The sequence below is a fragment of the Siniperca chuatsi genome, linkage group LG9, assembly GCF_020085105.1.
Source record: "Siniperca chuatsi isolate FFG_IHB_CAS linkage group LG9, ASM2008510v1, whole genome shotgun sequence".
Taxonomy (NCBI): Eukaryota; Metazoa; Chordata; class Actinopteri; order Centrarchiformes; family Sinipercidae; genus Siniperca; species Siniperca chuatsi.
In genome coordinates, this window is record NC_058050.1 from 250,686 (window position 1) to 264,988 (window position 14,303).

Consider the following 14,303-nt stretch of genomic DNA (forward strand, 5'->3'; position numbering starts at 1 on the left):
CAGATACTCAGGTAGACTCCTCCCTGAGGGCGGGGCTTAAGCAACACAGAGTAGCTTGAATTTCGGAGTTCTCAGACCATTTTCACAGTTGAGAATAACTTCCGGATGGGAGCCGAAACGTCTTGATTCTGAAAACAGCGTCCAGACGACTACGACTGAAACCTTTTCTACGAAAGTTGAATGAAATATTGATCGGTTCATCATTATTAATACAAACAGTAAAGTCACCTGACGATCAGCTGATCAGATTTAACTTCCTGCTGCCTGTTACAGCTCAAACATCCGGACTCATGTTTAATTCATCAAAGACTTTATTGTGCTGATCGGGCAGGAAACACACACACACACACACAGAAACACACACAGTAACACACACACACACAGAAACACACACAGAAACACACACACAGTAACACACACACACACAGAAACACACACACAGAAACACACACACACAGAAACACACACACACACTCACAGTAACACACACACAGAAACACACACACACACACACAGTAACACGCGCGCGCGTGGAGCTCCTCCTCCCTGCGCTGCAGTCTGCAGGTTTCTCTTCAGTGCTTCAGAAGCTGCTGCAGTCGATAGGAACCTGAGCTGATCCGGATCAGCCTACGTTCTGTTCATCAGCGCGGGTTCTTCAGGTTCTCTGCGGGTTCCTGAGCGGAGAACATGAGGAGGGGGACAGAGGAGTCCGACCTGACACGGGGAAGCGTTCAGAGCTGCTGATCAGGTAAAAACACCGAGCGTTTCGCAGTAAAAGCCTGACAGACAGACAGCAGGGCGTCGGTGCTCAGACAGAACCTGAAGCTCATCGATCAGGAGTTTCTATATTTACTCAATAATTGATTGTTAAACTGTCTGCGTGTTACTGCGGTTCCATGAACTCAGCTCTTTAACTGAAAACAGTTTGTTTATTAAACATGTAAATTCTTCTTAAATCATTTTAATCAGCTTTTGGATTCTTTCAGCTAATAACTGATTTTTAACTCGATACAGATTTGAGCTGTTTGAAAGTCTTTAATTTAATTAACAACTTTAATACTTGTATTACTTTGTTGGTTCACGTCGAGTCGTTCAGTTTTTGTGGAGTTTGATGGATTTGAACAGTTTTATGTGTTTTATTGATTTTGCAGGTCTGATCAGGTTTTAGTGTTTTCTAAACTACATTTACTGCAGCACAGAACTGAAGAACGCTTTGTTTATTGACAACATTATAATATATTATGAGATTTTATCAGGACAGAAAGATGTTTTTAATTCTATGTATTAACTGTTAATGACTGACATAAGAAATATCAGAAAATAACAACTAAAACTATAAAATTACAGACAAGATGAAAAAGTATTACAGACAATAACTTCATACCTCAGTAATTTCAAGGTACTTGTACTTTAAGTATTTTCATTTTCTGGTACTTTATACTTTTGCTTCACTACATTTATTTAACAGTTGTATCTGTTTACTTTGTAGACGAACATTTTACATTCTGAACTAACAGAAGCTCAGTAAAGAACACTTTGTCTTTGTTTCATCTGTAAGAAAATAATAATGATTATAAATTCAAGCAAAATGTTGAACTATTCCTTTAAAACAAGTGTGACGTGTCTGTAACGTAGACTGTGTGTAAAGATGGCCGCCGCGTCTCCACTTCCTGACGTCATTTGGATCCAGAGTCTGCGCAGCAGTGATCGGAGCCGCGGTATCGAGGTCCCGCCCACACACCCGGCCAATCGCGAGCCGGCCTCAGCTGTCAATCATGACGTGAAACCCCGTTTTTATAGCATCAGATAACGAATTAAAACCAAACGTATCAGAGAAACGAACACCTGAACAAACATCAGCGTGACGAGAGCGAGCTAAACTGGCAGAAACCATCTTTGGGAAAAATGTTTTTGACGTACTTCGAGTTTTTAGTTTCCCATCCGCTAACATGGAGGGGGCGGGGCTTATGGCCTGTACTGCAGCGCGCCACCAGGGGGCGGTCCAGACGTTCTGGCTTCACTTTTAGGGAGCTGACGTGTCGTCCATCTTTACATACAGTCTGGTGTGAACAAGTCGATCAGCTGATGATACATTCATGACATCACAGACTGATGATGTCATCACATTCATTAGCACGTTAGCATGTGGTCTCCTGCAGGTTCAGTCTTCACCTGTTTACCTGTGGTGAAGGTAGATCCACAAGAGACTGAACTGCTGGCCCTGAATTCAGTCTGGCAGGTGCCTGTTAGGTGCTCCTTCTCCCAGTAAACTAAACGTTTATGTTAAAGCTCTCGGAGCTGCTTGACTTCAGGCCTTCATGTTAGAAATGTTGCAGTGATGTGACTCAGAAGAGAGTCCCTCAGGTGTTCATGTGGTTTGTTGAGGTTCAGGTTCGACTGTGTCTGACCTGGACTTCCTGAGGCTCGGACCTTGATTATCTGATGAAGAAGAAGACTGTGATGAGTCAGATTGTTGTGTGTGTGTGTGTGTGTGTGTGTGTGTGTGTGTGAAGGTTGGTTCCTCCACTGGAGTTTAATTCATTTACTTTGATCCAGAAGGACATTTCAGACAATCAGGTGAGGGGGGAGGGGCCTGACACAAGCGAGAGAGAGGTGGGGGTTGCCAAGGTGACATCATGAACACACACACACACACACACACACACACACACACACAGATCCTGCAGCCAAAAATAACTCCAGACAGCTCTGAGCTGCAACCTGACCTGTGTGTGTGTGTGTGTGTGTGTGTGTGTGTGTGTGTGTGTGTGTGTGTGTGTGTGTGTGTGTGTGTGTGCGTGTGTGTGTGTGTTCTCAGTTTCTGAATCTGATCTCAGCAGGAAGTCACGTTACGTATATATACAGTATATGATAACGTAATAAACTGTATTTTCACATTTGTGTGGAGGAGAAAGTTAAACACGATCATAAATTAGCTGTGATGCTGATTTACAGAATATTTATTGTCACAATAAATAACGGACCTCAGGTCAGATCATCACTGTTAGCTCGGTGGCTAACAGTAGCTGCATGATGTATGATGGATGGTGACACGCAGCTAATAAGCTACGACAGCTCAGATACGCAAATACGCTCTGATCACAGTGATTTTATTGAAATGAACTGATTTGGATGCAACATTTCACCTTTTTAAAAGCTGCAGTCTTTGATGTCCTGTCGGAAACAGACATTCAGTCAACTCAACTTTATTTGCACAGACGAAATCTTTACACTTGCGACACCTTCTGTCCTCAGAGCCGCGGCTCAGAAAAGAAAAACTCACCTTGTTTTTGTAAATCACCGGTTCTTTGTTCGGCTCCTGAGGATCTGATTCTCCTGTTAAAGCAGCTCTTGATTGGCTGATCCCTGATCAGTGCAGCAGGGAGAACAGGACTGACAGCATGAAGTAATGAAATCTTTGTTCATTAACGAACCAGTAAACAATCATCAGTGTCAATAAGATCTTTAGTGAATTCAAACCTGAACAGGTGAAGCAGTCCAGTTTCTGCTTTGATTCACTGCCAGCTGACTCCTCATTGGTCAGTGTGAATCAGTTACCGTGGTAACCCCTCAGGTCTTGTGCTTTAACGAGACTCTTATCTCTGATCTTTAATCAGCACAGACAGACAGGAAGTCTCTGTCACAATAAGAGCTGATGGACTGTCGGCTGGTAGATAAACAGACAGACAGGTAGTCTGCAGACATCCAATCAGAGCTCAGCAGGTGATTATGCTTCAGTCAAATAGGAACAAATAAAAACAGGAACAACTGACGTCAGCTGCAGATTCTGGTTCAGTGTCGCTGGTTCTCAACCTGTGGGTCGGGACCACAGGGGAGTCGCACGATATGTTTTAGGGGTCGCAAGACAAAATAAGATAAAAAAGAAGAAAAACAGCTTTATGCTACAAAACCATTTGACTGTTCAGACTTTTCACTTATGTCACTTCGGGACTGAAGTCTCGAAGTGACAGAGTAACATCAATTTAGGTGTGGTCATTATGAAATTAGATGTTTTGTTTTATATAAGTTCACCTGATAGAAGCATTTAAAAGTAAAATAAAAGAGGACCAAGGATTGAGCCTTGTGGAACTCCACACATCATGTTGGTTTGTTGGAGGAGTCAATCACACTGAACATCATAAATAGTAAATAAAATGTTTTTCCGCTGATTCATTAGTTGCTGCTTTAGATCCTCCTTGGTGCTGTCTGATGGACAACAGGGACTGTCGGGACGTCCTGGTCTAAGACACTGGCCTTGTGTCTTGCAATGGAACTGCAATAGTAGTTGCATTGTCCCTGTTTGAGTCTGGCCGGGTACCTTTTAAGGGCATGTTGTCCTCGCTCACTCCCCTTGTTTCCTGTCAAAATTTTCCCATCAAAATAAAGGCAAAATGTACATTGTTGTTTTTTTACTACAGACTGTAAACAGTTTTCTTAGATGAGTTGTCATTTATTGATCAGGTGTAGAAACAGAAATATAAAAAGGAGACATTGTGGTTTTAGCAGCAGTTCGCATTGGAGCTATTTGTAGCAGTGACTGCACGCAGCATCTCTAAAGTCCTGAACTGAGTGGTTTGAGCTCTGTCCAAACTTTACTGTAACTTAACCAGATGGCTTCAGCATGGACTGCTGACTAGCTTGTAAATAACTTTCTCACCTGTTGGGTTCCACAGGGTTCCATCCTGGAACCTCTGTTGTTCATCTGTACCTGCTGCCGTTCGGTGAGAACATCAGGAAACACGGGATTGATTGGCCATAGATATACAGGTGGTGGGCAGCTTTGTTTCTGTGACAGAGAAAAAAGTTGTCCCAGTCAGACAAAACTAAGGACATCAAAAACCGTGACAGTTTAAAAAGGAACTTGTCCTTTAGACGCCCTTTAAATAATTAATTAAATCTGACAATGTTTACTGTATGTTTTATATGGTCACTACTCAGTGGGCCAATGAGGACTTAAAACAGCAGATTTCCAAAGGAAGTTCTGCACTGAGTTTATTGATAAAGAAAATAATGTGTGATGTGTTCACTAAAAAACTTACAACATGTAAATCAGTCAGACTTTTTCTCTTTTGATGGAGCTAAGCTAACAGTTTCCCCCTGCTTCCAGTCTTTGTGCTAAGCTAGGCTAACCACTTCGGGGACCTGTCTCTGACGAGGATTTATGTAAATGTTGGACTGTTCCTTTAAATGTTTGTGACTCATCCTCAGTTTGGTAAAATGTCCAAACATCAGGTGTGACATCACTTATGACATTTTTCTTCTTCTTCTCTGCAGGATGTCAGGTAACTGGTCCGTCATCAGGCTGTCATCAATGGCTCCACCCACCAGTTATGTAGCCTTGCCCCATCCCAACATCTCCCAGTTCCCCCCTTTCACAGACTGGGAGGCTCCCAGTTTCACACGAGCCGCTCAGTTCCGTGTCGGAGCCACCTTCATCCTCTTCCTGTTCGCCGCCTGCAGTAACCTCGCCCTGTTGGCCAGCTTGTGGCGTGGGCGTGGCCAGCGGCTGGCGTCTCACCTGCGGCCATTGATGTTGAGCCTGGCGTCGGCCGACCTGATGATGACGTTCATGGTGATGCCTCTGGACGCGGTGTGGAACGTGACGGTGCAGTGGTACGGAGGAGACACGCTCTGTAAGCTGCTCTGCTTCCTGAAGCTGTTCGCCATGCACGCCTCCGTCTTCATCCTCGTTGTCATCAGCCTCGACCGCCAGCACGCCATCCTGCACCCGCTGGACGCTCTGAGCGCGCACCGCAGGAACAGACGCATGCTGTTGCTGGCCTGGAGCCTCAGCCTGCTGCTCGCATCACCACAGGTAACAATTCACTGCAGGTAACACATCACCTAAGTAACACACAGGTGAAATAATACAAACAGCAGAAGGAGGATGCTGATTGGCTGCAGTAATTGATGGGCGGGGACAGTAAAATGTTTTATAAAATGATTTTTGTGGATGCTGTTGTTACCAGGTGAAGGTGTGATCATGATGATTAATATCATTTATGTAAGGCGGAGCTCTTTATTTCAGGTGAGACAGAGCGTCTCCTCTATAAACCACTGCTTCTAAAGTCACTCATTGGTTACATTAGTTACTGACATCACAGATTTAACTCTTCTCTGTCTCATCTGGACTCAGAAACACATTTGATTTATTTTCTTTATTTATAAGACACTGCAGGTGGTTACACCTGAGTTTTCTTTATTATTTATTCTTTATTTATTGCGTAGAACAGCTCCATTGTCCTGATTCTGAGCCCTGATTGGCTGCAGGTTGGTGCTCTGTCCTGATTGGTTGTGTATCTGCACTGTTTGTTACAGTCTGTTTGATTCAGTGTCTCATGTTGATTATTCATGTTTGCAGCAGAAATCTGTGAAACCTTTAAACCTCCAACATGCATATGTGTATATATATATATTTATATATACATATATACACATATACATGTATATATGTACAGTGGTGTGAAAAAGTGTTTGCCCCTTCCTGATTTCTTATTTTTTTGCATGTTTGTCACTTAAATGTTTCAGATCATCAAACAAATTTAAATATTAGTCAAAGATAACACAAGTAAACACAAAATGCAGTTTTTAAATTAAGGTTGTTATTATTAAGGGAAAACTAAATCCAAACCTACATGGCCCTGTGTGAAAAAGTGATTGCCCCACCTGTTAAAACATAACTGTGGTTTATCACACCTGAGTTCAATTTCTCTAGCCACACCCAGGCCTGATTACTGCCACACCTGCTCTCAATCAAGAAATCACTTAAATAGGACCTGCCTGACAAAGTGAAGTAGACCAAAAGATCTTCAAAAGCTAGACATCATGCCGAGATCCAAAGAAATTCAGGAACAAATGAGAAAGAAAGTAATTGAGATCTATCAGTCTGGAAAAGGTTATAAAGCCATTTCTAAAGCTTTGGGACTCCAGCGAACCACAGTGAGAGCCATTATCCACAAATGGTGAAAACATGGAACAGTGGTGAACCTTCCCAGGAGTGGCCGGCCGACCAAAATTACCCCAAGAGCGCAGCGACGACTCATCCAAGAGGTCACAAAAGACCCCACAACAACATCCAAAGAACTGCAGGCCTCACTTGCCTCAGTTAAGGTCAGTGTTCATGACTCCACCATAAGAAAGAGACTGGGCAAAAATGGCCTGCAGGCAGAGCTCCAAGACGAAAACCACTGCTGAGCAAAAAGAACATTAAGGCTCGTCTCATTTTTGCCAGAAAACATCTTGATGATCCCCAAGACTTTTGGGAAAATACTCTGTGGACTGACGAGACGAAGGTGGAAGGTGTGTGTCCCGTTACATCTGGCGTAAAAGTAACACCGCATTTCAGAAAAAGAACATCATACCAACAGTAAAATATGGTGGTGGTAGTGTGATGGTCTGGGGCTGTTTTGCTGCTTCAGGACCTGGAAGACTTGCTGTGATAAATGGAACCATGAATTCTGCCGTCTACCAAAAACTCCTGAAGGAGAATGTCCGGCCATCTGTTTGTGACCTCAAGCTGAAGCGAACTTGGGTTCTGCAGCAGGACAATGATCCAAAACACACCAGCAAGTCCATCTCTGAATGGCTGAAGAAGAACACAATGAAGACTTTGGAGCGGCCTAGTCAAAGTCCTGACCTGAATCCTATTGAGATGCTGTGGCAGTTCATGCTCGAAAACCCTCCAATGTGGCTGAATTACAACAATACTGCAAAGATGAGTGGGCCAAAATTCCTCCACAGCGCTGTAAAAGACTCACTGCAAGTTATCGCAAACGCTTGATTGCAGTTGTTGCTGCTAAGGGTGGCCCAACCAGTTATTAGGTTTAGGTTTAGGGGGCAATCACTATTTCACACAGGGCCCTTAATTATAACAACTTTGTTGTTATAGTAATTTAATTCAGTTGTATATATATAGCACCAATTCATAACCATCCTACAGAGCAGGTCTATACCAAAGTCTTTATAATATTATTTACAGAGACCCAACAAATCCCACCATGAGCAAGCACTTGGTGACAGTGGCAAGGAAAAACTTCCTTTAAGAGGCAGAAACCTCGAGCAGAAACCTCGAGCAGAACCAGACTTTATTAATATTAATATTAATAAAGTAATAATAAGAAGAAGATAGTGATAGGAATAATAATGATAATCATGGTAAAAAGAGTAATAACAACAACTGCAGTAGCAGTTGTCGAGCAGGAACACGGGGGCAGCAGGTGGCCCACAACCACAGATCAGTAAATGTGCTGAATGAAGTTCTGTGTAACTTGTCCACAGTGAAAAGATTATTCCAACTGTGTCATATGACACACGTACGTACCTGTACATAACCATAGAAACATGTCTACACAACTAGGTAAGAACCCATGTGACCACAGCGTATGCAGTTGTTGGACTCTTTGTTAAAAGTTAGTAGGCACAGTGATGATAACCGCAGGCAACTGTAGGACCAGATCCCTGAAGGGGTTGACCCCCGTATAAGCAGCCAATGTGATTGAAGCTTACATTTTAACACACATCTATGTTTACGCACACACCTGCTGAACCTGGTGGCAGCGTATACAGTTGTTGGACTCTTTGTTGCTGCTAAGGGTGGCCCAACCAGTTATTAGGTTTAGGGGGCAATCACTTTTTCACACAGGGCCATGTAGGTTTGGATTTTGTTTTCCCTTAATAATAACAACCTTCATTTAAAAACTGCATTTTGTGTTTACTTGTGTTATCTTTGACTAATATTTAAATTTGTTTGATGATCTGAAAGACTTTTTCACACCACTGTGTACACACACACACACAAGCTGTATGAACTGTCACTTCTTCTGCCTCTCCTCTCAGCTGCAGAATATTATATTATAATATTCATATTAATAATATACATATTAATATTATAACAGTCAGAGTGCAGCTGACAGCTCACACAGCTTCACATTACACTCTCTTTAATACTAATATTATTAATATTTATGATATGATAATCTGAGCTGCACTGAAGGACAAACTGAAGGTCAGACTGAAGAGATCTGTTCATCTTTCTGTCTGATTATAGAGAAGATTACATGTAATGAAGTTTTCAGCTGCATATTATTTAATCAACAGTTCATCTACATATTATCTATATTATTATAATTATTATTATTATTATTGTTGTCTCCCTGCGGTTGTCTCTGATGCAGGTGAAAGTTCTCAGTTCTCAGTAAAGCTGCAGTCAAATCCTCCGTCAGGTAAAAGTCCTGAACATGAAATCCCTGCAGGAATGTTCTGGTTTCTGATGGAGAGATTAAATGTGTGAAACCTCCTGCTGTTAGCTCAGGCTAACTGCTCCCCTTGGTTTTTATAAGGAATGCTAACAATGCTAAGAGGCCACCAGCTGGAAAACAGAAACAAACAGTTTAGTTTGACTGAGCAGCAGAAACACAGTCAGACTTTATTGACTAACACCTGAGACAGTTTATCAAGAGTCGAAGAATCCCATCGATCAATTAAGCAGATGAGCTGCAGGTGAACGTGACTGTTTAAATAAACGATTTTATTCGCTCTCATTAAGGACACTTAAGTCCTTAATGAGAGTATTTCTCATTAAAGTAAAGTATTTCTGATTCTGAGTCATGGACAATATCTTAAGTTTGATATGTTTCTGCAGGAACAGCGTGTGTTCTTTAAGTTGAACTAATCTGCAACAGCAACATGTTTCAGCAACATGATGAGAAACTGTTGTTAAGACCGTATCAGTAAAATATTAACTGACAATGAATTTCATTTGTTTTCTGCTAAAATATCTGATCAGCTGGTCGTGACAACAGCAGACTGAGCTGTTAGATCATCTTTTGGAAACCAGTGTTTTGGTATCTAAACGCTCTCTGCTGTCAAAGTCCATCTTTAATCCAGAGATTCTGTTTCTCACCGCAACTTAATTGGAAAACAAATAAGTAGAATATAAATGTAGTTTGGAGGAGACCTTGTTGGTTTACATTCACAAAAATTATTTTTATTAAAACAGTATCTTTTGATAAACTCAGGTGTTTCCTCTCACAGAGTATCAGTCTGACCTCCTGCAGCTCCTCTCAGCTCAGAACTCAGTCCTGAAGGACCAACGATGCTCACTCTGATCATTCTTGGTCAGTTAGGACTGCAACACTTGATAAATCCAGGCCCCAGGACTCTACCTGTGCTCAGGTAGCAGTAAGAATCCTCCGTCTGTCTCCCTGCAGCTGTTTATCTTCCGAGCGATCAGGGTGGAGGATGTCGATTTCACTCAGTGTGCGACTCACGGCAGCTTCAGCCGCCGCTGGCAGGAAACTGTGTACAACATGTTCCACTTCACCACGCTGTACATCATCCCCCTGCTAGTGATGAGCTGCTGCTACAGCCGCATCCTGCTGCACATCCACCTGCAGCACCTGAGAGACAAAGGTAAGACACACCTGTACTACACTGACAGTATGACATCATGGCAGTGTGACATCACTAACGGAGCCCCCCCCCCCTCCCTCAGCAGGTGAGTCGTGCCTGCGTCGCAGCGGCACTGATATCATTCCGAAGGCTCGTATGAAGACTCTGAAGATGACGGTGGTCATTGTGCTGTCCTTTGTGGTGTGCTGGACTCCGTACTACCTGCTGGGGATCTGGTACTGGTTCCAGCCCGACATGCTGCGTGTCACACCTGAGTACGTCCACCATGCTCTCTTCGTGTTCGGGAACCTGAACACTTGCTGCGACCCCGTCATCTACGGCTTCTACACACCTTCCTTCAGAGCCGATCTTGCAGCCTGCTGCCGCAGGACGAGAAGCGACACCTCACCACGATCTCCAGACCAACTGTCCACCAGAAAGGGTCCTCACAGCGGGGGTCACGAGTCGGACCCCGCCACCAACAACCAAGCTGCAGGAGACTAACACCGACCAATCAGAGGACAGGAGTTAAGTGATGTAACATTCTGTACCTAAACACCGTCAGAGTGTAAAACCTGAACTGGATCGGCTGAAGGTGCATCTGGACTCAAAAATTACTTCCTGCAGCTTTAATAGGACAATAACATCTTTATATTGATTCTGTTTTGGAGAAAAATGTGTTAATTTTTAATTGAATTCGTAAAATTCTGTTTTAGACATGAAAATATTCAGTTTTCTGTTTCTTCCATCAAATTATTCCGTCACTGAGGATTCACACTAAAGACCAGACGTCAGCATGTCGACTCTGAGTCTCTGTCTGACGACAAACTGAGTATACAGGAAGAAAATGGCAGTGTTTTTATTGATTGATCCATTGATTTTGTTCCCATATTGATCGGCTCTCTCTCTCGAGTCAGTCGACTGATGTTTGATCAAATGAAAGTGAATCTGTTTCTTCCTCACATTTAACACAACACCGTCTGTAAATCTGGTCTTTGCTGAACTCCAGTGGTTTGACTTCTCACCTCTCTGCAGTGATGTACAGGTGACTCCAGTGCACCTGTACAGTACAGTGACATCACTGTTGGGTGTGGTTACAGGTGTCTGTAAGGCCACATAACTTATTGCTCTCCACTCAAACACCATGTTTATATTATTATTATTATTAGTAGTAGTAGTAGTAAAACAAATATGTAACAGTAGAATGTTAACAGGTTTTATAGTAATTTAATTCAGTTGTATTTATATAGCACCAATTCATAACCATCCTACAGAGCAGGTCTATACCGAACTCTTTATAATATTATTTACAAAGACCCAACAAATCCCACCATGAACAAGCACTTGGTGACAGTGGCAAGGAAAAACTTCCTTTAAGAGGCAGAAACCTCGAGCAGAACCAGACTCAGGGGGGGCGGCCACCTGCAGAGAGAGAGAGAGAGAGAGAGCATACAGTAGCACAATGCAAATTCGACATAGAATTTTAAAATAATAATAATGTAATAATATTAATATTAATAAAGTAATAATAATAAGAAGATAGTGATAGGAATAATAATGATAATCATAGTAAAAAGAGTAATAACAACAACTGTAGTAGCAGTTGTCGAGCAGGAACACGGGGGCAGCAGGTGGCCCACAACCACAGATCCAGACTCTGCAGGAACACGGGGGCAGCAGGTGGCCCACAACCACAGATCCAGACTCTGCAGGAACACGGGGGCAGCAGGTGGCCCACAACCACAGATCCAGACTCTGCAGCTCAGGAGGCAGAAATACTCTGCTGGAGGCAGAAATACTGCTGAAAGCGACAGCTGGAGAGAGAGAGAGAGAGAGCGAGAAAGCACAGAACTACGGGAGAGAGAAGATGTCAAGTTAGTTACGTGCAGTAATGGGATAAGAATGCACACAGATGAGGAGGGAGAGGAGGCGAGAGGAAAGAGGTGCATCATGGGAAGTCTCCCGGCAGTCTAGGGCCTACAGCAGCAGTAAATGTGCTGAATGAAGTTCTGTGTAACTTGTCCACAGTGAAAAGATTATTCCAACTGTGTCATATGACACACGTACGTACCTGTACATAACCATAGAAACATGTCTACACAACTAGGTAAGAACCCATGTGACCACAGCGTATGCAGTTGTTGGACTCTTTGTTAAAAGTTAGTAGGCACAGTGATGATAACCGCAGGCAACTGTAGGACCAGATCCCTGAAGGGGTTGACCCCCGTATAAGCAGCCAATGTGATTGAAGCTTACATTTTAACACACGTCTATGTTTACGCACACACCTGCTGAACCTGGTGGCATAACAGCCAATCACTTCAGTCTTCACACTGATGTCAGCTGACTGTTTACATGAAGTCTCTCTTTAATCCAAAGTCAACATTTAATTAATCACTTAACAAGTAGTTTTTGTTTTATGTATCAAATATAAATGTAGATGATTGTTGACCCATATACTCAAACACAATGTGAATTGAAGTTATGATGTAAATATAAAAACACTCAACTTACATATAAATCGATGAGGTCAGAGCTGAGAGCCAATCAGCAGCTGTGTTGGTTCTTCATCCAAGAACAAACCAGAACATGTTGATTCTATAAAAACTGAATTAAAGGTGAAACATCGTCAGAATAAAATCCTGACTGTAATTGTTTGTGTTGAATATTTATGAATGAATCTGTTAATAATTTAAATAAATGAACCTTGTATCTGCTGTCTGAGTTCACTTCATCCTGTCAGCGCCCCCTACAGTCTTCAGAGTTCATTACAGCCACAATCTGACCAAACTACATCCTAATGATCTCTCTTTTTTACAGTCTGAACAGTCGTGGAACTAAACGTGAAAGGTTTGTCCTGAAGGTGGCGTGAGAGGAAACATAGACAGAGTAAAATAGACAGAGTTCATCTTCTGAAAGGCAGGACATCTCAGGAGAGATTATTATCTTTCTTGTGTACAAAGTTTACATTTTATTCAGATAGTATCGGAAGTAAAGTGAAGGTTGATGTCCAGGATGTCCAACAATCCAACATCTTCCCTCCTTTATTTGCAGAAATTAAATATGTGACAGCAAATGTGGAGAATATAAAGGAACCACACTAAGCTGGTTTAAATCCTATCTGTCAGATCGATCTCAGTTTGTACATGTTAACAGTGAGTCCTCCGTGCACGCCAAAGTTAGTCACGGAGTTCCACAAGGTTCTGTGCTTGGACCGATTCTATTCACCTTATATATGCTTCCTCTAGGCAATATTATTAGGAAACACTCCATAAACTTTCATTGTTATGCAGATGATACCCAATTATATCTATCAATCAAGCCAGATGAAACTAACCAGTTAGCTAAACTTCAAGCATGCCTTCAGGACATAAAGACCTGGATGACCTGCAACTTTCTGATGTTAAACTGTGACAAAACTGAAGTTATTGTATTTGGCCCCAAACACCTCCGAGACACATTATCTAAAGATATAGTTACTCTAGATGGCATTGCCCTGGCCTCCAGCAGCACCGTAAGGAACCTCTGAGTTATCTTTGTAACATTGCAAAAATCAGGCACATCCTGTCTCAAAATGATGCTGAAAAACTAGTCCATGCATTTGTTACTTCTAGGCTGGATTAAATCAATTCCTTATTATCCGGCTGCCCGAATAAGTCCCTTAAGACTCTCCAGTTGATCCAGAATACTGCGGCACGTGTACTGACAAGAACCAGGAATAGACATCATATTTCTCCAATATTAGCTTCTCTGCACTGGCTCCCTGTAAAATCCAGAATAGAATTTAAAATCCTTCTCCTCACCTACAAAGCTCTTAATGGTCAGGCACCATCGTATCTTAAAGAGCTCATAATACCTTATTACCCGACTAGAACACTGCGCTCCCAGGATGCAGGGTTACTTGTGGTTCCTAG

At 42.4% G+C, this 14,303-nt stretch overlaps 1 protein-coding gene across 2 annotated transcripts; it reads left to right on the plus strand.

The window, feature by feature from the left end:
- Positions 1 to 468: 468 nt before the first annotated feature.
- On the plus strand, positions 469 to 11,741 carry LOC122881654 (gonadotropin-releasing hormone II receptor-like). 2 transcript variants are annotated; one of them, XM_044208115.1, is made up of 4 exons: positions 469 to 748; positions 5,275 to 5,815; positions 10,209 to 10,410; positions 10,496 to 11,741. In XM_044208115.1, the coding sequence occupies exons 2-4, from the start codon at positions 5,276 to 5,278 to the stop codon at positions 10,891 to 10,893; spliced, it is 1,140 nt and encodes a 379-aa protein (XP_044064050.1). In that variant the 5' UTR covers positions 469 to 748; position 5,275; the 3' UTR covers positions 10,894 to 11,741. The 2 variants fall into 2 exon arrangements, with proteins under 2 accessions (XP_044064050.1, XP_044064049.1); XM_044208114.1 differs by having other exon boundaries at positions 471 to 748; positions 10,493 to 11,741.
- The last annotated feature ends 2,562 nt before the right edge of the window (positions 11,742 to 14,303 follow it).

What these genes read in the sequence shown, in the direction of transcription:
- LOC122881654 (XM_044208114.1), top strand. Translation starts at nt 5,276, where the DNA reads ATGTCAGGTAACTGGTCCGTCATCAGGCTGTCATCAATGGCTCCACCC. An exon ending in TGCTGCTCGCATCACCACAG is followed by an intron (nt 5,816 to 10,208) that starts GTAACAATTCAC and finishes GTCTCCCTGCAG; the next exon opens with CTGTTTATCTTCCGAGCGAT. An exon ending in GCAGCACCTGAGAGACAAAG is followed by an intron (nt 10,411 to 10,492) that starts GTAAGACACACC and finishes CCCCTCCCTCAG; the next exon opens with CAGGTGAGTCGTGCCTGCGT.